The 24,505-nt window shown below is 42.5% G+C and overlaps 1 protein-coding gene across 1 annotated transcript in view; it reads left to right on the plus strand.

The window, feature by feature from the left end:
- Positions 1-24,505, plus strand: part of DPH1 (diphthamide biosynthesis 1) — a 455,101-nt gene that overhangs the window by 283,240 nt on the left and 147,356 nt on the right. Inside the window, exon 5 of the mRNA XM_082245828.1 lies at positions 8,279-8,400. Within this exon, the coding sequence (XP_082101954.1) occupies positions 8,279-8,400 (122 nt within the window). The remainder of the gene's footprint in view (positions 1-8,278; positions 8,401-24,505) is intronic.

The following is a 24,505-nucleotide window of genomic DNA, read 5'->3' on the forward strand; positions in this document are numbered from 1 at the left end:
CCTGTGTTACCTGCAGTCCTAACACTTTCTATTTTAAGTGTCTCCACAATGGAAGCACATGGCTGCTAAGGGATAGCTGGGAGACAGGTGGAAGGGAGGCAGCCCAAACCTCCCCCAACCTGCTCCCATCTATGACTGGTCTAATATATCAAAAATCTAATATCGATGTTGTAGCGATGGTACAAACTGAAAAGGACCAGCTGAGAAGCATACACCTCCATCCACAGATTGGGACTTTATATGAGGCATTGGCCTGTAAAGCACAGTGCCTCCATCCCTAATTTCATAAAGTATTTGGGACTTTAATTGAGAGTATGTAAATGCTGCTCCCTGTAGGTACAGAAATTTATTGGAAAATCACTTTAATGGGGACACAGAATGCAACAAGACATTTTCCCAAGCTTCCCAGACTTTCCCAAGTAAAATGGGAAAAGAGTTAGAATCCCCTGTTGAGTTATCGTTTCTTCATCTGTCTCCTCTTCCAACAGATAACCTCGTTTTGTGTCACTGGGACAGGAAATTTATTAATATCTACTTAACGTAGTCTGAGACACCAATGCAAATTTGGCAGAAGTAGTAACTAATCTGTCCAAAACTGGAGTTGGCTTTTAAAATATGTGAAATGGCAATTGTGTAAATTTCATACAAGATTAAACATATTGATGTAATTTTAAATGTTTTTAAATCTGCAGCTTTCATTAAAGAAATGCCTGTTCATCCTGCCCTGATAGGTCCTAGTTTAGGCACTTCCAGTTACAGTGTGTCCCTGTCTTCCAGTTGTGCCATGTGTTGTCATGCTGTCACTTGCCCTCCCAACTACAAGCATCTATTTCAGTACACCTTTTGCCACTGTTGTCTCCATATACTGTAGATACCTGCACTACGAAGTGCTATGCAGCCAACTCGTGCTTGTCTGTAGACAGAAGGTGACTGCAAAGAGGCTGAAGGAGATCAGATGCACTGAGATGCAGCAAAGGATAAAAAAAAGTATTTTATTTTACAAAATGTAAAAAAAATGTTTAAAAAAATGAAATATTATTTTGCAGTGTACATCTACTTTGTATAAGCTTATTGGTTTTGAAGCTTAATAATGTATAATATTTAGGGAACAATCTCTCTTTAATTGCTCCTGTTACTAATCATTCTGCCCGGGGATAATCTATTGTTTTAGGGTTTGGGTACCAGCTGACAATGTATCTCTCCTTGGGTCTGCTGGACTTTCCATACATTTCTCCATCCATGTTTATCTAAAGGATAAAAGCATAGACTCTGGCAAGCTAGAAGCGAGTTGTTCGCTTTAATAGGAATTTATCTTTTTCTAGCCTTAGGAAATTAGATTCACAGTTTGTGGAATGGTCCTGCATTCGACCCGTGGTGGTTGCTTTTTGTCTGCAGAGTATAAAACGAGGACACTGTGATCATTTTGTTGTTTATTTCCCTGTCCTCCCTGTCCTCAACCATCTGTTTTAAAATGGATGTTGACAAATTCCATCCGCTGAGCAGTAATCGCTCCAACATCACTCTATAACTCTTTCATTTTTCATACTGTAGAGGAGAGGGAAGAGGAAATTGTTTACTCATTTAATCACAAAGGGAAAACCGAATCCTTTGATCTCTCATTACACCATCCCACACACTGGAAGCCTCCGCGGTTAAAAGACTAGTTAAGTCCCAGGTCTCTGCCACTCTCAGAAAATTAGCAGTCCCTTTGGAACAATTAAGAGGATCCTGGAGAAGATGGTCCAATCATGTCGGGATTCCCTGCTCCTATCAATCCTAGTCTAACTGTTTATTCAGTTTTCTGTGTCTTTTTCACTTCATCATCCTATTCTAGCTTGAAATAACAGTCTTGCTTGTGGGGATGTGTATTATAGAAGCTTCATCATGCCGGTTCGGCGGCCTTCGGATGTTCTCTATCTTACTAGCGTGAGCACCTCTATTATCCTTTTATTTTGTCCTTTGAAATCAACGGATGAATCCTGTTATCTGTTTTGAACAGCAATTGCAGAACTATCACAACAAGCTGATGGATGCTTCTTGGATTCACTGGGCTACCATGGGGAATGGCAATGATCAACAGCAGGAAATATGTCCGACTTTAGGGTCAGAGTTAAATTTAGAAATATGGAGCAGTAAAACACTTTTTACAGTTTTAAGTTTTTTTACTTTTTGTTTTTTTTTTTTGTTTTGTTTTTTAGCTTCGATAAATGGGGGTGAGCCATTGTGGCCCCAAAGAGATAAAAGGACTGTTTGTTTTCCTTCATTATGTCTTTAAAATCATACTAAGAATTTATATACCAGTCTCTAATCTGTTGGCTACAATAAGTCGTTGGGACAGGGTTGTGCGTTATTCCTTTCCTGTCCCTGTAAGATTTGGCCTATATTCTACAGAAACTATATATTTATGGTTTCTTATGTTAGACTACAGTGGGTACAGAAAGTATTCAGACCCCCTTAAATTTTTCACTCTTTGTTATATTGCAGCCATTTGCTAAAATCATTTAAGTTCATTCTTCTTCCTCATGTATGTACACATAGCACCCCATACTGACAGAAAAACACAGAATTGTTGACATTGTTGCAGATTTATTAAAAAAGAAAAGCTGAAATATCACATGGTCCTAAGTATTCAGACCCTTTGCTCAGTATTTAGTAGAAGCCCCCTTTTGATCTAATACAGCCAGGAGTCTTTTTGGGAAAGATGCAACAAGTCTTTCACACCTGGATTTGGGGATCCTCTGCCAATCCTCCTTACAGATCCTCTCCAGTTCTGTCAGGTTGGATGGTAAACGTTGGTGGACAGCCATTTTTAGGTCTCTCCAGAGATGCTCAATTGGGTTTAAGTCAGGGCTCTGGCTGGGCCATTAAAGAACAGTCACGGAGTTGTTGTGAAGCCACTCCTTCGTTATTTTAGCTGTGTGCTTAGGGTCATTGTCTTGTTGGAAGGTAAACCTTCGGCCCAGTCTGAGGTCCAGAGTACTCTGGAGAAGGTTTTTGTCCAGGATATCCCTGTACTTGGCCGCATTCATCTTTCCCTCGATTGCAACCAGTCGTCCTGTCCCTGCAGCTGAAAAACACCCCCACAGCATGATGCTGCCACCACCATGCTTCACTGTTGGGACTGTATTGGACAGGTGATGAGCAGTGCCTGGTTTTCTCCACACATACCGCTTAGAATTAAGGCCAAAATGTTCTATTTTGGTCTCATCAGACCAGAGAATCTTATTTCTCACCATCTTGGAGTCCTTCAGGTGTTTTTTAGCAAACTCAATGCAGGCTTTCATGTGTCTTACACTGAGAGGAGGCTTCCGTCGGGCCACTCTGCCATAAAGGCCCGAATGGTGGAGGGCTGCAGTGATGGTTGACTTTCTACAACTTTCTCCCATCTCCTGACTGCATCTGTGGAGCTCAGCCACAGTGATCTTTGGGTTCTTCTTTACCTCTCTCACCAAGGCTCTTCTCCCCCGATAGCTCAGTTTGGCCGGACGGCCAGCTCTAGGAAGGGTTCTGGTCATCCCAAACGTCTTCCATTTGAGGATTATGGAGGCCACTGTGCTTTTAGGAACCTTAAGTGCAGCAGAAATATTTTTGTAACCTTGGCCAGATCTGTGCCTTGCCACAATTCTGTCTCTGAGCTCTTCAGGCAGTTCCTTTGACCTCATGATTCTCATTTGCTCTGACATGCATTGTGATCTGCAAGGTCTTATATAGACAGGTGTGTGGCTTTCCTAATCAAGTCCAATCAGTATAATCAAACACAGCTGGACTCAAATGAAGGTGTAGAACCATCTCAAGGATGATCAGAAGAAATGGAAAGCACCGGAGTTAAATATATGAGTGTCACAGCAAAGGGTCTGAATACTTAGGACCATGTGATATTTCAGTTTTTCTTTTTTAATAAATCTGCAACAATGTCAACAATTCTGTGTTTTTCTGTCAGTATGGGGGGCTATGTGTACATTCATGAGGAAGAAGAATGAACTTAAATGATTTTAGCAAATGGCTGCAATATAACAAAGAGTGAAAAATTTAAGGGGGTCTGAATACTTTCCGTACCCACTGTATACTCACAAGTGACACCCTCACAGCATATGCAGAACCATATATGTGATCTGGAGCTACACCCATTGAATTTATTTACAAGATTCTTCGACTTGCATTTTGTGTACATCCCGACATCTTGGTCCTCATTACCCCTATGTCCGCCCCCGGTGAGGCTTTCTTTTTTCTTTTCAATGGTTTTTATTGAAAATTTTCAGAATACAAATGTGTGATATAAAAATGCAATAATTGAAAACGGTATGTAACAGTATAACAATCCCAGTGGTCGGTTAGTACAGTCAGGAGTAGGCAAGCATAACAAATACATCAGTAAATTTGCTACTTCCAAGGAGAGAAACCATGCGAAGTGGGGGCTCGAGGGCTCCCACACAAGTGGATATATAGAGACGTCCCTCCGCATTGCGTCAGAACTCTAGTAACAAACAATATCATCCACCGCAAATTGGTAAACCTACAGGTTACTACTAGATAGCTGGGCTGAAACCGACTCAGAAGATTAAGCCGCAGCGGGTGACCACTGAGAGAACCTTAGAAAGAAAGTCTGCTGAGAGACTAATATAACGGATAGAGAGAATGGAGAAGAAATGGAAAGAAAAGCAAGAGAAAGAAGAAGAAATGGACCCAACCCCGCTCACCGAACCCCACCCCCAGACCCATGCGGATTGCTCACTCGTTCCCAGTAAGATAATTGAGCCAGGGTTCCCACACTTTGTCGAATATGTGCATCTTATCGTCCAGTTGAGCCGACAGCCTCTCGTTTAGCATTATCCAGGATAACTTTTGTCTAAGTTGTTGAGGCTTTCTTTTTGATGGTCAGAGTAGGTCTTTCCTAAATGATATGTCTGTGCTTTCATGGTCCTGAAAAAGCTTGCTATGAAACACGTCGACCCATGAACAGACGTACCTTCACATCTATACAATTTTTATGATGTGTATTATATCTACTATTTAGATGTTTGATGTGCACGATTTGCATTTACAAGATACTTGCTTTCTTGTGTTAGGCTGATGCCCTTTTGGGCCAGCCTTATCACCTTTTATAATATTTTTTATATCGGTTTCTTTTAAATGGTATCAATAAATATTTTTCCTTTTATACAAGAATATATGGTTTTATCTGTCTCATGATGTGCCCTTAAAGTCCACCTTTTTGACAGTTGTTACTACACCTTTGTAACCAACTTTTTCTGATATGATAGGATTATGGAACGCTTTTGATAGTTTTTTTTTGTTTTATGTCTTTAAAGTGTTTTTAAAGGCACAAGGTTTTTTACCTTCATGCATTAAGGTAAAAAACCTTCTATGTGCAGCAGCCCCCTAATACGTACCTGGGCCCCCTATTAATCAAGTGATGTCCATGAGAGCCTTGCCTCTCTGGGGACTCACACTCCTGAGGGACTCACGCCACAAAGGTGGCGGGGCCAGGCTGCGACTCCGTGTTTGAAAGGACACACAGAGCTGCGGGTCGGGTGTGTGCCTGTATGGGTGCAAAGCCAGCAAGGTCCATAAAGACATAGATGAGTGAGTTTGGGGTGGAGGAACTTGACTGGCCTGCTGAGAGTCCCAACCTCAACCCAATAGAACACCTTTGGGATGAATTGGAGAGGAGACTGCGAGCCGGGCCTTCTCGTCCAACATCAATGCCTGACTTTTCAAATGTGCTTTTGTAAAAATGGTCAATCATTCCCATAGACAAACTCCCAAACCTTGTAGACAGCCTTCCCAGAAGAGTTGAAGCTGTTATAGCTACAAAGGATGGGCCAACTCAGTACTGAACCCTACGGACTTAGACTGTCCCTATTGAGAGTGCTCCTCTACTCGTATTATAGTATCATATCTACACTTTTAGATTTTCCCTAACTTTCTATCTATTACAACCCTTTCTTTGGGTTCAGACTTTCTTTTATGGTGTTTTAAGTATAACTGCCATATGCACATATTGTATGATTCTTGATTCCTGCGTGTGAACTCTCTAGTAAATCAGAACTGATAAAGTATGAAGAGAGTGGGGAAAAAACATCATAATACAACATGATCATTTTCTGTTCTGTACGGATTGTATAATATAGAGCAGAAGGTGGATAAAAACGTAACATTTTGAAATGTGTCTGATACAAGCCATCTATCTGTTCTTCTATTAGAAGGAAAATAGGGATGGGTGTTAATTGATTTCATTTGGCAAATTTCAATAACTCATAACTTGGTTCTCTTTAAAATACTGATCCGCTTCTTTTATTTTCTCCCTTTCAATATGGTAAATAATCCATTAAAAGCATTTTGTTATATTTGTTTGACAAAAGCACAAAATACCTGTTGATCCTGCCAGAAATCTTGTGAAATTGATAGCTTCATGTGCTCTCTGGCTGTGCGGCATTCTTACCATTTACATTGTTCCCTCTTATCACTGCAGATTACAAAATACCTTCCCCTTATAGAGAATAGTGGGTGGGTAGGTTTCTCTTGTTTAGTCATGGAGTGACAGTGATGCTGCTCCATAGTTTTTATTAAAATGAAGCTCCTCCCAAAAAGGGAAGTTGCGCTTGTTTGCACCCTCCCCTTCTCCACTGTGACATTTGGCTTTTTTTTTTTGGGGTACCTGGTTTTGACAGGCCCCCCTCCTTCTCCCGCAGTCTTCTGGGACACATCGCAGGTCCCAGAAAAGGACGGGACCATTCACAACGAGCAATGCAACTCGTGCATGCGCAGTAGGAAACAGGCTGTGAAACCGCAAGGCTTCACTTCCTGTTTGCCATACTAGAGATGCCAGAGCCGCATCTGAAGCCGATTGAAGAATCGCCTCGGGTGAGGACATCGCTGGATCCATGGACAGGTAAGTGTGTTTATATAAAAAGTCAGCAGCTACAGTATTTGTAGCTGCTAACTTTTGATTTTTTTTGGGGGGGGGCCTGGAGCTTCTTTGTAAGTACTGTGAGTGATCGTTGTTACCCTAGGGCAGAAAGTGCATCACTGGCAGGATCCCTAGGTGAGTAGAGACAAACATGGGTTTATTCCACATGCCAGTACAGCCAAACCCAGAAGGAAGCTGCCCGTGCCAGCCATATCACCTGCAGCTGGAGCATTACCTCCCTGCAGCTGCTCATTCACAAAGGGGTAGGGATGCTTGTGAAATCAGTGCCCTAATATGGCCAAAGTAAGTCTATGTCATTCATTTCATGTGGCCATATTAGGTCAATGATGTCACAGGCATCCCTGCTCCTTGGTGTACATGCAGCTGAGCAGCAGTCAATGTCCCAGCAATAGCTGAATGGGCAGACACTGGCTCACTTCCTCTGGGTTCAGACAGAACCCAAGTTCATCCCTACAGGTGAGAATAAAGGAAAAAAACGGATGCAGCCACCACATCTAAGGACTAGTAACTTGCAATATATTACTGTAAACGACCAACCAGCACCTTGACTGGGTACCTCCGTTGACGGATGCTCCTAGTGCTTCCCGAGGGCTCCAAACACTCCACCAGACACCATAAGCACCTCAGACCCCACGCACCGCCGCAGCTTGGTTGGGGTCTCGCCATCTCCTACCCACCCTGAACCTACGACAAGGCTCCAGGTTCCAGTGGGTGAACCTCTTTCCCTAGAGAGTGAAGCAGAAACAGGAACAAGCTCTTGCAAGAGCTTAGTGATTATTCAAGGGAGTATGAAGAGCATAGCAATCCCTTGTAGCAGATTCCCCCAAAAGAGACAGGACTCTAGATTGAGGGTGAAGTCGAACTCAAACTGTTTATTCAAACACATGCACAAAGAGATATACACTGTGGGATAATCCCCCCTCCCCCTTAGCTGCCAATCTACATACACATATACATCCCATAATAAGTTTATCTTAAGGCAGACAGAAACAATAGAACAATGGAATACAGGCACTTACCAATAACAAACCCCATCCCATCTCACTATCTAGCAAGAGTCTATGAGACACTCCTGCAATATTCTATCAATCTGAAAAGTCAAACCATTCATCTTCATACATTTCCTGAGAGATATTGCTGACAAATATTACTGTCCCATCTGAAGCCATCCTAACCATTCTCTCCGCGTCCCCCAAGTATCTGTCCCTCACTCCCAGTGATGGTGAACACCATTACAATTACATTTTTGTTCTTGGGTATAGATATGCTTTTAATATTTTCTCTTTCTCTGTTGCTTCCTTAATATACTGGATACCACTATAATTTCTTTTGTGTACTTTTTTGCAGGCAGCTGTCCAGACCCTACGTCCAGAGTACAAAATTACTGTCCCCCAGAGTAAGCCACTGTCACCAGGGGAGATCCTGGGCTGCACTTCCCCACGCTTGGAAATGCCCGTGGATGCTGTTGTGTAAGTAATGAGAATTTCCAGTTGTACCGGATGGTAACATGCAGCCTGCACCATTAACTACATTAATGACTCAGTGCTTCCACCGCGTCTTGTGAATACCAAACTTAAACACAGAAAATGTATGCAAATAAGGTCATAGTGTACTCTAGCGATCCATGTATTGTGCTGTGTAAAATAATGTTTCCCTGCACAGGTATTATTAAGTAAGTGTTTTACGCCGGTGCCATTTAATACCTATGTTGATTAACATAATGCTCAGTAAGTGGAGCTTTTTGCCTTTTGTGTTTTCTTTAATGCATTCTGAATATGATTTTTGTTAAGTTTTGGCTTATTGTGTTTCCTAGTTCCTATGCCGTAATTTTCATTTATATTTATTTGAGTTTGGAATTTCATTATAATTTTAAGTATGCCAATATATTCCACTGAGCTGTAGAATGGGGTGTGAAGACAATACAAATAATTATGGTGCAGCAGTGGGTGAATACACTTAGTAATGTGCGCTTTGCTTAGAATTCCTCTCAATGTTACATGCAAAATCTGTAATGCTACTGTTCCGCTATTCTCTGGCTGTTAGGATAGACAGATAATGCCAGACACAAGGGGGAATTACTGGGGAGTACTGGGCATATTGAATAATTAGTGTCCTGCCTCTGTGAAAGTGTTTATATAGGAAGTGAAAATGCATTGCATAATCTAAGAGCAAATGGCCGCAACCAGTTATTAAAACAGGTACCAGGTATGCAAGTAGATTATGTACAGAGTAACATTATAATGGGTGAATACCAATCAGATTTATTTTATTCATTTATAAAAAGCATACAAATTCAGCAGCTTTTACACAGTACATGTGTAAATGCTATGTGTGTACACCAGCCTCTGCTTGCAATATACAGTGTGCCTAAACCAGAGACTAAAAATCTAATACATTGCAGCATACCAGTCCTTTTTGTCCTGTAGCTGCATTCTTTTATTGTTTTCCCCTATATTTTCTCCCGATGATACTGCCAGTAACGCACATCCTCTACTAGGTTGGCAATGCTCACTCACTGCATCATTTCCCTAGGCTGCCTGCTCCTGGTTTGGGCTACAGAACACTTCCTTCTATCCTAGTTTACATAGCATAGTGGGGAGGTGTTCTTTAGTACATAGAATAAACTAAGCAGAGCTGATAACCATAGTAATTGTCAACTGTGCATCATAGGTATTTTTTTACAAGCTTAATGGATTCATTACAGATTTAATATGTATGTTTTGCTCTTTTTTGAACAGCTATAACAAAAACACTTTCAATGGTATAGACCAGGGATCCTCAAACTACGGCCTCCAGCTGTTGCAGAACTACACATCCCACGAGGCATTGTAAAACTCTGACATTCAAACACATGACTAGGCATGATGGGAATTGTAGTTCCTGAACAACTGGAGGGCCATAGTATAAAGATCCCTGGTATAGACCAAAATGCAAAAATTAAGATAAGTTCATTGTTAAGGTTTACATACACTTAATCTCTCTACCGCAGTCATACCAGGCATGTAGGCCATAGACACAGTTTTGGGTAGGACACAACCTTTTCTGTTTGCAATCAGAGGAAGATAACACCATGGATATAGTATACTTTGTATGAATTGAATCCAGGACCTCGGTGGTGAAAGAAAAGAACGCTAAAGGCTTTGAGAAATGGAGTAAAGATGCTTTACTACTGTATCAGACTCTGTAGGGAAAGATCAGATAAGCTCTATGATGATGTCTAAAGGGAAGTAATATAATCTAATTAGTGAATTTATTTGGGGTAAAATTTTAGGTCTGAATAGTTGCGATTGGTTGTTGCGCTTAACATTACAGTGGGTTGCAGTGGAAGCTATAATCAAGCTACAAATCAGTGGGTGGAGAGGCAAGTAAAGGTCATTGTAGAAACTGCTTTTCCTTCCAGTTTGTTGTAAGAAATGAGCGGAATTTGGGAGTTCTTTCCTTCTTTTTGGGTGGCTGTACTGATGAAGTTTTCTAGCGGTATGACTGATCCAGGCATCACTAGTTTCAACCTTTAAGCAATTTGTACGATTAATGGACACTCATTGATATAGTTGACAACAGAGGCTTGATTGACAAAAATTCTAATTTAAGCACATGTATGAACATGTGATTTCTAACTTTACTGATGGAAAAACTATTCTTCTGTTTTCTCCAAATTTATCACAAACACAGCATAGCTTCTGTGGTAAAAGCTGTAAGGCTCTTTAAAATAAAATAAAATAGGGCTTACATTTAGGACAAACATATCAAATGTTAGCTGCATTAGATGATACTATAGGATATTCAACAAATAAGGATCTGTCATCTAGATACAGGGTCTTAACTGACAAAGCAAGAATAGAGGAGGATGCTCCTTACCACCAGTAGAAGGATATCTAGTGTTCGCCAAAGCCACTGATAATGTAGTTACAGCTTTTTTGTTGGGCGTTTCCATAGTGTAAACCCCACAGTGGCCTTTCTGGTTGCAGATAGCAGATCACACATTCCAAGGTGGGGTACAAAGCTTTAGCAGGATTGTAGTTGAGATCAAACCAGAGTTCAGTTACCAAAAAAAATTACTACTGAGGTTTGCTTTCAGTAGTTTATAATGCACCAAAAAGCAAATATAAAAGTGAGATAAAGGCAGGCAGGATCGTACAAGATCAAGAGAAGACAAAAAAGCTAGCTCAGAAACAGAAATTGACTTGTGAAAGTCCATGTTCAACCACAGCCAAGACTTGGAGACTCTATAATGGGCCTTAGAGAAATGTCCCATTAAGGACTAAAAATCTATAATGGGCCCCTGCTCTGGCCAATTCAGGATTAGTCTTTAAATGCAACCCCAATCACAAAGGCAAAAAACACCTATACCAATACAAATGGCCCAGCTGGCACAGAGAATACTTCTATTGTATCATGTCATCTGAGCCTTGTTTTCTTGGTTCAGATATGCCCAGCTATGATATGATGATTAACTGCATATAGACCAGGATTGTTCTGTTTCTTTTTTTTTTTTTAACTTCCACATGTGTCTGATTGTTTTACATGGGGCAAAATGCAACATAAACATTGTTCAGATAAAGAACTGTTTTGTTTTTTTTCTGCAACTGCATGGGCTTAAAGTGGGTCTAAAATTCTAAAGGTTTGTTTTACCCTAATAGATTTTCAGCATTAAGGTAAAAAAAATGCCCCACTTCTTATGCTACCCACTCCCATCCCTAAACACTTACGTAAACCATAGGCTTCTGCTGCTGTCAGTCAAACTCCTGTAAGGAGTGAGGAAAGGCATGGCTTGCTGTTGCCATGTGTGTGTATGGATGCAAATAGCTCGGTTTGGGAGTGCAGGCACATGGGTGCCTCCTTAGCATCCGGCTTGCAAAGATAGGGAGGCACCCAGTGGAGGGAGAAACTGACAGGGCTGGCAAGGGACTCCCAGAAGAGGAGATAAAGGACCTTTCTATCACTTTAAATAGGGGTATGGTCAACTTTTTTTTGGCCATACTTCTCTTTTGGGTCACAATAGTGCACTTATTTGTGCACTCCTGTGACCCAGATTCAGCCAACAGTGGCTAAAGGTGATGGCTGATGTTACAGAGCTGGTCCAGATTCTGCAATGATCCCCACCTTAAAATCTGACAGGCAGCTGGCTCAGCCTCAGCCTCTCAGTGTGCCTCTGAGAGCCTGAGCCAGCCACTCCCAACCCCTCACAGCCTGGGGCTCTAATGTGCGCTGGAGGGGCTGAGCAGAGAGCAGGTGACTGACCGCATGTCACATTGGGATCAGCGATCATATGATTGTGCAGTTCTAGTTCTTTGAGCTGATAAGGGAAAGCTACAACATCACCCTGATGCTGCAGCCATGTAGGTGAGTATTTATGCTTTTTTTATGCTAGCCCACACTTCCCCCTTAATGTTATTTGACCAGTTTAAAAGCAAATTTTTTAAATTAAGTGTTCTTCAAAGGAAACCTGTTATGAAATAAATATGGAGTCTGTATTTGGTGACCTCCTTCCAAAGAACATTGGCACCTACTGACTTACTGACGTTACCCTTACAACAAGAATTTGGGAGCTCAATGGATTTCTGACTGGATCAACAGATATTTTTGTGAGCTTTCTGTATTGTGCATGTATTGCAGAGGAGTACTAAGCCAAGACAGAGGAGCAGTTGAATCAAAGGATCTCAACAGCGCATTCACAGTACACGATGCACGGTGTGGGAATAGTAATATGAGGACAGAAGGGGTGGGTGAGCGCCACAACTTTTCTCAGTAGCAGTGGCTGCTGTTAACCCTTACAGCTTCAGAAGATAACTGATTTTTACCAGAAGCAGCCGCCTGCAAGAAAAGGTTCTAAGTAAATAAACGACCCCGTTCACACTAGAAAAAGGGTCCGGAGCTTCTTTGGGGCGACCTGGAGCGACCTGCATTGACTTCAATGTTATGAAGTCCGTGCCGGCCGCTCCGAGGTCGCGGTGCGAGCTGCGAGCCGTGACCTGTGAGGTCGCCCCGGGAAGTTAGATAGCCCCAGTCTGAACGGGGCCAAGGAAAGTAAACACCGGACAGTTTTTTTTTATGTTATGACTTCAGCTAGAGAGATTTGGGATCATTTTCGCGTTGTTTGTGTACTGTGCAATTATTACTAGGATACTATAATGAAAGCAGGGCATTATGCTTTATTTCTAACAATTGTCCCGCAGCTTGACCATTGAAATAATACAACTAAATTATGGAATAATAAACTCCTTAGAAGTTTGGCTGTGCGTTATTCTTAGTATAGCTTTTCTTTCTCTATATTTTTGGGGAGGGAGGTGTTAGTCCAGGCTTTAAAGGGAAAATATGTTGCAGTTTAAGCACACTATATTTACAGCATACGTTTCTACTATGGTGTTGGTGAAATATAGACATAAGGAACACATAAGTATCTTTTTGTGTAGCTGCCAGATGGCTTACAGGAAAATTAAATGGATTTTATGCTTCCCTTTGGTTTAATGCTGATTGTTGCATTTCTAAGTAACTGTACGGGGAACTTCAACTAACAACCCTCCTAGGATAATTTGGACATGTAGGATTCCATTCTCTTCTAAACAATGACAGAGACCTGCATTTCACAGTGTATACATCATTTAGTAGACTGAAGGTCATCCAAATAGCCGTGGCTCACAGACTGCCATTACATCTGCTCAGATTGCAGGTCTACAAGGCAATACTGAAATAACTGCATTCACATGAAAAAAGGAAACTTCAAACAGAAGAATGTTTAAAAATATGGCAGGGGTCTGAGTGATCTGAGAAAGGTAAAAATCCAATTTTGGTGGATATCCTGTTAAAGCAATAGTCTGGAAACACAACCATGTTTTGGTGTTGGGCAGTGAACCGTATGGTAACTTGTTCATTACACTTCTACAGTACTAAAATACTGAAGTCCACCATTTCAGTCTTCCCTGACAAAAGCAGCATCGGGTTTTCTATCTAGTGGTAATTCCATCACAGGATCTTAGCCTCCTGCTAGAATAGAATTTACATGAGTTTGTCCGCTGATCATTCAGCTGCTCTACCATAGGAGTGACTGTGTTGCCATCTGTCCATTTCATGTTAAGGCCTGTTTTCACCATAGCAATTTTGTTCCTGTGATTTCTGGTTTATATGCAGTTTGCATTTGGCTTGCTGCCTGCAGCACTATCGCAGGCTGTGGTTTGTGAATGGTGAAGTGCACAGAGGGGATGGTGTCAGCAGGGTGCTGGAATTAAAATCAAGGACATTATTTTTCTTTTACAATGCAGTAAGGAGAAGTATGGGAATTAAAAAAAAAAAAAAAACATACATACTCACTAATGTGCCGCAGTATTGATGTGATGCAGCAGCTGTCCTACATAAGCTCAAAGACCAAGATCTGGGCAATAACGTGTCCACTGAGTGCTTATTTCTTGGGTCTTCTCAGAGTGGGAAGCAGTGACAGTCAGTGTCATCAGTGGAAAAAGTCTCAGTGACCAAAAGCATGCTGGTAGGTTAATTGACCATTGTCTATAATTGTCTCTAGTATGTACGTGCATGTATGTATACATGTGTGATTGGGACATCACACTGTAAGCTCTTCGAGGGTACCTGTATTAAAAAAAAAAATAAATACCTGTATTAAAAAAAATAAATACACTTACATAAACAGCCAATGAATAAACTGTTCAATTAGTTTTACTAAACTGTTTTTATAGGACCTTAACTTCCCTGGCGGTAATCCCAAATGTGGCTCGGGGTTAATGTTCAGTACCAAAGCGGTAACCCCGAGCCATTCTCGGGGTTACTCTGTAACTTACCTTGTCCCTACGATCCCCCGTTGTCCTCCGGACTATGCCGGCATCTGTCTTCTGGGTTCCCTTTCCTGCGAGGGGAGGAGCCAGGAGGGAAATTTAAAAAAAAAAGTACACAAAACATGGCATGATACATTGTAATCTGTTAGGATTACATTACTATATCAAACCATTTCACCTCAGTTTTGTCTCTAGTGCTTTGTCCAGTGCCCTGCCTGCACTTTTACTGTTTTATACTTTTATTTTTATTAATAATGTGTTATTAATAATTTATTAATTCATTTATAAATGTAATTTATTAATAATTTATTAAAAATAATTTTCACTTTTACTGTTTTATTCCTAAGAATTACAGGCCTACAATATAAAACAACAAATTTCCATGCAAAACGATGTACCACTTTGACATTCGAAAATACTGACGTAATCAGACCGCCAGGAAGGTTAAAGTGGTTCTGAAGGTTTTTTACCTTAATGCATTCTCTGCATTAGGGTAAAAAAAACCTTCTTTGTTCAGCTCCTCCCAGCCTCTTCTTATACTTACCTGAGCCCGATCTCGATTCAGCGATGTTTCACAGGACCATCGGCTGTCTCAGCTCTCCTCCTCCTCATTGGCTCAGACACAGCATTGGTGTCAATCACAGCCAATGAGGAGAGAAGGGGGAAGGGCCGTGATGAGCTGTGTTTGTCAATGGACACACAGGGCCGCTCGGGTAGGAGCTCACACGAGTGACCCCATAGCAAGCAACGTGCTATACTGCCACTCAGCGGAGGAAGAAGCCAATATAACCTGCAGAGACCCAAGATTGAGGCTGCTCTGTGCAAAAGCATTGCATGGCGATTAGCTGCAAGCTGAAGCCCATTGAAAGTAACGAGGGGTTGACAGCGGCCACAGCTAAGTGCAGAGGCTTGCATATAATCATTCATAGAGCGATTACCTGTGAATGATCAGCCCTGAGTGCAAATGTTGTTCACAGGTAATCACTGCCTGAACAATTACATGCGAGTGGTCATAATTAGCTGCAGGAGCTGTCAGCCTCCTATTGCTTTCAGTGGGGCTTAGAGGCCACAGCTAATCTCCAGGAACCCCTACTGGATCTCCTGCATGTAATCGCTAATGACTCCATTTGCAGGTGTAAATGGGGCCTATATCACAAAGTTGGTTGTGCAGAATTACAAATCCATTGGAAAGCAAAACAGTAACCATATGTGTTGTGTATTTAGCCGCTTGACTGGTGTTTCACGTACACAGGGAAGAATGAATGTGTATATTTCATGTAATATGAAGTAAGAAAAATGTAATTTGTTATTTTCCCAACCTTTTCTCTTGTTCAGTTTATCATACGTGCCAAAGGGGTAACACACTGAGAGTGAATTGGTGCTTACAGCTTCCTGGAAGTACTCCTGGGAAGCATGTTTGGTTATTCTATAAGAAATAGTGACACTTTGCACAAAGTAGATAAACAGGGACTACTGCATAACAAGAATTTCAATTATTCAGAAAAATGACTGAGAGCAGTAATGCATAATTTTATATATGTCTCTTAGGCCTTAAAAGCACAACAATTTCTGTAAGTTGAAGCGTCAGCTCTACCACCGGAAATGTTTTCTACTCCGGTTTTCCTTATATGCCATTACATGAAAAATCTCCATTTGTATGCTGTCAGTTAATGCTGTAAATGTTGGATACAGATGTGGCCTTTTCTCTTCTATGAATATATTTTGCTGGATAAAAGCCGCCGTCACTGTGGTACTTGTAAAGATCAGAAATTGTACCCCTAAAATGAGATAAGTGCCAGCTGATAGAAGTGATTTTGGACACCTGCAATAATTGGATTTTTGACTTACCGTAAAATCCATTTCTTTGATGTTCATTGACGGACGCAGCTCCTGATCTTCTTGACCATTGGGTTATACTATATAGTAAAGGGAGGGTGACCAGCGCTATGGACTAAGGATATATGAGGGGACAAATAGATAAGTAAATTAAAGGTGTGAGCTGCCACCAATCAACCCTTAAGTGCAAGGGTAAAAATGAAATCTATTATGTGGCGATTGGTATCGGCGCTACCTTAAAATATAAAACGTGACCTCCCAAAAGTGTGGGTGAAAAGATATAAGGGTGTCACCAAAAATTATTTTTTGTGAGTAGATTTCTTAAATTAAATAAAATAAACAATCCGTGTATTTATTGAATTTCAAATAAAAGACAAATGTAGTGATACATGTGCAATATACATATCGAAATGGTGAAAAAAAGGAAAAAAATTGGGGGGGGGGGTGTTCCCACAACCACAAGTGTTATATCAGGTATACACTTTTCCTGATATCTGTGCCACACAAGTATTGAAAGTAAACAGGTGCTGCTGTGCAGAGTTCAAAATGACCACAACCACAAGTGTTATATCAGGTGTGTACTTTCCCTGATATATGTGCCACACATGTGCTAAAAATAAGCAAAAGCTGCTGTGCAGAGTCCAAAGTGTCCACTAGGTGGCGTCTGCAATACGACCTGTGCAGCTGTATGGGGGGTCTCTTCTCCGTATTGGGGGAGCACTTCCGAGCCGGTGGTCTGGTGCCCTAAATGCTCATAACGAGAGAAGGCCCCAAAGTGAATAGATAATCCATACAATAGCGGCAAAAAGCGCAGTACACTCACTGTTAAGATGATCTGGATCAGAGTAGAAAAAAAACAGTCCGCGCCGGGATGCTTCCGCGTTCCACGGCCGACAACCGGAAGTGACGTTGCACGTTCTAGACTCCGCCCTACGCGTTTCGTCAGAGGGACGTCAACTGGAGCCGCTCCAGTTGACGTCCCTCTGACGAAACGCGTAGGGCGGAGTCTAGAACGTGCAACGTCACTTCCGGTTGTCGGCCGTGGAACGCGGAAGCATCCCGGCGCGGACTGTTTTTTTTCTACTCTGATCCAGATCATCTTAACAGTGAGTGTACTGCGCTTTTTGCCGCTATTGTATGGATTATCTATTCACTTTGGGGCCTTCTCTCGTTATGAGCATTTAGGGCACCAGACCACCGGCTCGGAAGTGCTCCCCCAATACGGAGAAGAGACCCCCCATACAGCTGCACAGGTCGTATTGCAGACGCCACCTAGTGGACACTTTGGACTCTGCACAGCAGCTTTTGCTTATTTTTAGCACATGTGTGGCACATATATCAGGGAAAGTACACACCTGATATAACACTTGTGGTTGTGGTCATTTTGAACTCTGCACGGCAGCACCTGTTTACTTTCAATACTTGTGTGGCACAGATATCAGGAAAAGTGTATACCTGATATAACACTTGTGGTTGTGGGAACACCCCCCCCCCCCCCCCCAATTTTTTTCCTTTTTTTCACCATTTCGATATGTATATTGCACATGTATCACTACATTTGTCTTTTATTTGAAATTCAATAAATACACAGATTGTTTATTTTATTTAATTTAAGAAATCTACTCACAAAAAATAATTTTTGGTGACACCCTTATATCTTTTCACCCACACTTTTGGGAGGTAACGTTTTATATTTTAAGGTAGCGCCGATACCAATCGCCACATAATATATTTCATTGGGTTATACTGCCCCCTACAGGAGTAGGACACTAGGCAGAAAAAGAACTTGACTACGCCTATGGGGAGTCCCTGGAGGTATACTCCCCTCTCTGCTAAAGGTACTCAGTTTTGTTACAAGCAGTGTCAGAAGTATTACAACTCCATGGATGGGGTGGAAGCTGTGTCTGTCAATGAACATCAGAGAAATGGATTTAACGGTAAGTCAAAAAACACATTTTCTTTTTCGTACATTTACAGACAGCTCCTGATCTTTTTGACCATTGGGACATCCCAAAGCAGTGTCAAACATGAGAGGTGGGAACAGCAAGAAAAAAATTCCTAAGGCTAAACCGTAGCCAAACAGGTAACAGGAGCTCAGCCAAAAAACAACTGGAGCTTACCTGAAAACATTACACCCCCATAGGGGGAACAGGTCCTCTTAAACAGCAGGCCGAAAAACCTTGCAGCCAAAAGAAGCATCCGCAGATGGCAACACATTCACTTTATAAAATTTGCCACCTTGCAAACCTGAGGCCTGATGACGGAAGGCCCAGGAAGCACTGAGCGCCCGAGTCGAGTGCGCCTTGACAGGGAAAGGTGGAACCTGACCCTTGATTGAATAGGCCTGAGTCACTGTCTGTCTGATCCATCTGGAAATGGTCGCAGAAGAAGCGAAAATTCCTTTTTGAGGCCCATCCGTATGCACAAATAGAGAGTCTGACTTCCTAAAAGACTCCGTAGCTGCCATGTACACCAGAAGTGCCCGAACCACATCCAGGGCATGCAAAGCCGAGACCCGGTTGTATGCGACCTCGCGAGGCATTTAACTTGCAGGCTAGCCCCCGTCCGCTGGGGCTATGTCGCGCCCGAAGTCTGCGCATGCCAGACTGGGATGACCACTGGATCTAGATTATCCAGCCAGTCTGGCAGTTGATTGTAGATATCGCACGTAAAAACCAGGAGAAAAAAATTGCCAGGACCAAAGATCCTAGCAAAGAACTAGGTCCTCACTCCTGACTAGACAGAAATAAAACTGGGTACCTATAGCAGAGAGGGGGAGTATACCTTCTGGTACTGCCCATAGGCGTAGTCAAGTTCTTTTTCTGCCTAGTGTCCTACTTCTGTAGGGGGCAGTATAATCCAATGGTCCAGAAGATCAGGAGCTGTGTCCATCAATGAATGAAAGAGAAAGTTTAATTGCTTCTTTAAGGCAAAGTCAATAGTGAGGCACACCCCAGTGTACACTGCAATGTACTGCAAGCTCCAGCAACCTTTTCAAAAGTCCCTTGATTTGCATTGTGAGAATGTGGAGGAGGTAATTTGCATACTGCAGGTGTTCTCATTTATACCCAGGGTTTAGTTTCCCTTTACTACAAGTCTGTACATACAGACCAAAGCAAAAGATCAACTTCACGCTTCTTGCGCATGGCCACAAGAGGACCATACAGTGTATACCCAGGTGTATTCTTCTGCTCGGAAATTGTACAGCCACATACCGCAAGCCTGTACAAATCATTTACAGACTGGCTGAAGCTTCAGCTGTATGAGTATATTTGCAAATCCCTAGAGTTACATGTCTACTGGGACTTACACACTGCACTACACATTTGAAGATGTGAATATACCTGTATAGTCATGGCTTCAGCCATTTTTTGATTGATTTTTACAGGCTTGCTGTATGAGGCTGTGTGATTCACATTACCTTTCCATGCAGAGAAATACAGCCAAGTGTACACTGTACGGCTATCATGCAACTGTGTACAAAAAGGCCTAAATGCCCAAAAAGCAAATGCTCACCTTTCCTCCCCGCCTCTATGGATGGAGTAGCATGCAGCTTTGCTTCCTTCCTCCCAGGTGGCTTTGCTGTTAATTGGCCCTATGCTGTTGCATGAGGTGAAGAGAGAGTCCTCAGTTTTCTGAAAGCTCTCAGTAAACCGACTTGGAGCTTGCACAGGGCTTTCTTGTAGGAAAACAAAAGTAAGTAAGCATATGCTGCCAAGAAGAGGGGTAGTGCAAAGGACCTAAACTTTGTAAACTGTGCCCCAAAAAGGCAAGCATAGGTCAAAAAAAAATGAGTTACTGGCACTGCCTGTAGGCTCCCTGAAGCAGATTTTTTCACCGTTATTAACTTACCATGCTTTGTCGAGCACTGTGGGCTTGTGTGGGGGCAACCATCTTGCTAGAGGCTCAGACTTTGCTTCCTCATGTCAATACTTCCCCCCCAAACACCCAAACACTGGTGACCTGATGACTGGTGGCAGCAAGATAGGTAGAGGAAACAAAGATCAGATCTACAGAATGAATGGAGCCTAAAGCAGGAAGATCCTTGCCCTACAGATTTCTCTCCAGCAAGGAGCACAGCGAGCAACACAGTAGTGACATCACCAAATGACACTTTCATTCTTGTAAGACAGTGAAAGGCAGCTGTGACTTAGAAGATCTCACATTGCAGATATACAGCTGTGAGGCTGTAATCACAGGCTGTGTAGGCATGGTAAATGCACTGCTATTTTCAGGAAGAATTCAAGAGAAAATGTACATTTTCAGGGCACTGCTTGGGCACATTTAACATTTCTAGTGGTTTTCTTTCAGTAGGTTATCATTTTCACAACTGTATTGCTGCTCCTGGTGGATTCACCTCTAATACGTCCACATGCACCACCTCCAGTTGGGTGCCAGCCTAGCTCATATGCTGCACAATGTGGGACAATAAAAAAGATCAGGGAGGGGGGAATTTCATATAAAAAAATGTGAAAAATATTATTTTTTCAAAATTGTCGCTCTTTTTTGTTTATAGCGCAAAAAGTAAAAATCACACAGGTGATCAAATACCACCAAAAGAAAGCTATTTGTGGGAAAAAAAGGATGTAAATTTAGTTTGGGTACGGCGTTGCATGACCGCGCAATTGTCAGTTAAAGTCGCACAGTGCCAAATCGCAAAAAGTGGCCCAGACGTAAGACAGCAAAATCCTCCGGTGGTAAGTGGTTAATCATCATCATTTTTTCAGTTTGGGTGACTTTAAAACGAGTTGAATTCTTAAAGAAAAAAACAAAAGCGGTTTTTGTCCTGCCACAGATTTACAAGAACACGTTTATATTGTGTTTGTCCTTGTTGGCAAGATCTTCTTTCTTCAATGGCCTTTATCACTGGACAGGAAGTGAAGGGAAATCCGTCTCAATACAGTACAGCAAAACCAAAATTCTGACACTGGGCACCTACTGCATTTAAAGCTACAGAAACATTAAGCACGTATCATACTGAGACAATCCTCCGAATGTTCTAAGTGTTTAAATCCACCACCGAGTGAAATGGCCTCTCACCTTAAGCTTATTGGATATAAGCATATGACTCAAAATCTCATGTAGCGATCCTCCCCTTATCACAGGCGGCAGGTCGGGTATTTCTCCCTCTTGTGCTCCACCACATAGAGACCTCACACTGACCAGGCAAAACACCACAATGTTCCCAGAGCGGACTTTACACTGATCACAGATAGACTTCAGCCAGCAGCTCCCCTTAAAACCATGAGACAGGGAAAACACCGGGCAAGCCCATAGCGTAATACTGACAAAACTTTATTCAAAAGATGAAGTAAAGACAGCCTCTTACTTGTAAAAAAAGATGAAATCGCATCAACAGTAATGCCGACGGGTCCCGTAGGTACCTCACCGGATCTCCAGACAGCAGCGGGCGACGCCTGATAGCTCCACCTTCCCCCCGGACGCGTGTCGTCCCCCAATGGGCGGGGACTTCTTCAGCGGTGTGTAAAGGTTGGTATTGACGTCGCCCCTTAAATATACTGCCATGTCCACTGATTGGACAGGCGATAAGGACCTCCTCATTGGCTGGCCTCCATTGCCCGGACTACTGCATACACTTCCGCTCTCTCTAGAGCGGAAATGACGATGCCCCGCATTTGGAGACCGCCCCTTCGCCGCTCTCTGATTGGATGAGCGGACCGGGTCCCATTGGAAGCAGGTCTCTCGTCGTCATAGATACGGTGGACGCCGCCGCTCTGCTTAGAGAAGAAGCGCCCACGCTTGACGTCAGAGGACCGCCCCTTCCTTCCTTATCCTTACGTATGGCCGGAAGTAAACATAAACAAGTTGGCCACACTGGGAGCGAAGCGTGCCCCCATCGCCACACCTCGGGTTTGAAGATAATAGGTCCTGTTGTACCAGAAGTAATTCCTAGTGAGACAAAACCACAAACTGCTCAATAGGAAACTTCTGAGTTTCCTGGGTATGTCGGACTGGGAGAATGCCCATTTGACAGCTGCTTCTGCGGCGTCATGTCCAATTATGGTGTAAAGTGAACTGACGTCCGCCGTTACCAAAATCGTGGATGCTGTACATGGAAACTCTTGTAGAATCTGTAAGATATGTTTAGTATCTTTTAGGTAGGACTTGGTTTTGACTACCAAGGGTTGTAGATACACGTCTATAAATTGTCCTAATCTGGACGTCACAGATTCTATACCATTTACGATAGGCCTTCCGGGTGGATGTTCCTTATCCTTATGTATTTTAGGTAAGAAGTAGATGATAGGAGTCCGAGAATAAAGGGGGTCAAGATACAAAGACTCTTTTTTTTTTATTTAGGACTCCTTTCTTCTTACCAGATTCAATTAAGGTGTTTAATTCTCCTTTAAATTCCGGAAGTGGGTCATAAGGTGTTATACGTACTGCGATCCGAAAGAAGGCGTGCCATTTCATTTTTGTAGTACTCCTTACTGAGGACTACAAGGCCCCCTCCCTTGTCTGCCGGCCTGATGACAATCTCTTTGTTCTCCTCAAGAGCTTTTATTCCGGCTTTAATGGATTGGGGGTCAGTCACTTTCCTTACTTTTAGATCTTCTAAATCCTTAACCACCATATGTTTGAATACATCTACGTATTTATTCCCCTTGTTTTGGGGGTTAAAAGTTGACCTGTTCCTCAAGTTGGTATGTTGAAAAACTCCTCCGGAGGGGTTAGTTTGGACCGAGGGGCCTATAGGGGGGTCAGAGGAATTCTTCATAATGGGGTTATTCATGCAGTATCTTTTAATATTGAGAGAGCGGATACATTTCTGAATTCCCACATAGGTTTGAAATTTGTTTTAATTTCGCACCGGTGCGAACTTAAGGCCCTTATCAAGGGTCCTTAATTCATCCTCTCCCAATTATACCCCACTTAAATTAAAGATGCCGGATCCTACCGGGATCTTTTTCCTCTGGACCCTCCTGCCTCCTCGGTTTCCTCTCTGTTTCTTTTCCCTCCTTTTCCCCCTGGGGTGCCCTCCACCAGTTCTCCGACTGGCTCTGGAAAGGAGGAGGGGGGCCCCTCTCTTGTCCCCCCACATTCCCTAAAAAAGGATTCCCATACTGATTATTTTGTAGGGGATCAAACCTATTGTAGGTGGCTACCTGGGCATAGGATGAATGGTTCCCTTTATTGGGGTATCCTCGGTTGGATTGGCCTCCTCTTTGTGGATAGGCCGCGCCCCCTCTTCCCCGGCCATTCCCTTGTGAGGTATGTCTTGGGGTTTGTGGGCTATCTCTGTGGGGATTGGGATACTGTTCATTGTGGTAGTTATTTGAAGGGGCGGAATAGTTGCCTCTCCCTGGGGTGTTAAATTTCCCTCTACCCCCTCTCCCTCCCCTTTTCCTACCCCGATTCTGATGACCTCGTTGGTACTCTCCATTATAATATGGGGCCGGTGAGGCTCTCCATACTTCACTAGGGGCTTCTCTCAGTCCTGGTGCTGGGGTAATTGGGGGGGATCTTGTGAACCTTCTCCACCATCATCGATCTCTATGTCTCCATTGTTAGTGTTCTTTTGCCACTTATAAATATTGTTATCATGAAAATCTCCAAAATCCCTAATATATTTTTTCTTTTTCTTGTTTTGCGTTTCTGTGTCCCATTTGACCAACCTATTTTTTAGTATCCCTGAGAGTCTGAAAACTCTTCAGTTTCTTTGTGGTTCTAGGGAAGTTTGTAACTCTTTGATCTGGGCTTCTATGGTTTTTAATTTGCGCTTTTTCCTTAAAAGGAGAAATTCAATTAACTCAAAACCCTTCTTGGAAAAGAAACCTTTCCATTCTTCCATGGACTCACTGTCTAGCAGTCCGTCATTAGGTGGGAGGTCCCACCTGAGGCGCCTCGGGATGAGCTTTTCACGCAATAGTATTCGAAGGTAGTAATATCCCACCATAGTTTAATCTTTTTCTCAAGCGCATAGCCCAGTTTT

The sequence above is a fragment of the Pelophylax lessonae genome (assembly GCF_965119305.1).
Source record: "Pelophylax lessonae genome assembly, chromosome: 2".
NCBI lineage: Eukaryota > Metazoa > Chordata > Amphibia > Anura > Ranidae > Pelophylax > Pelophylax lessonae.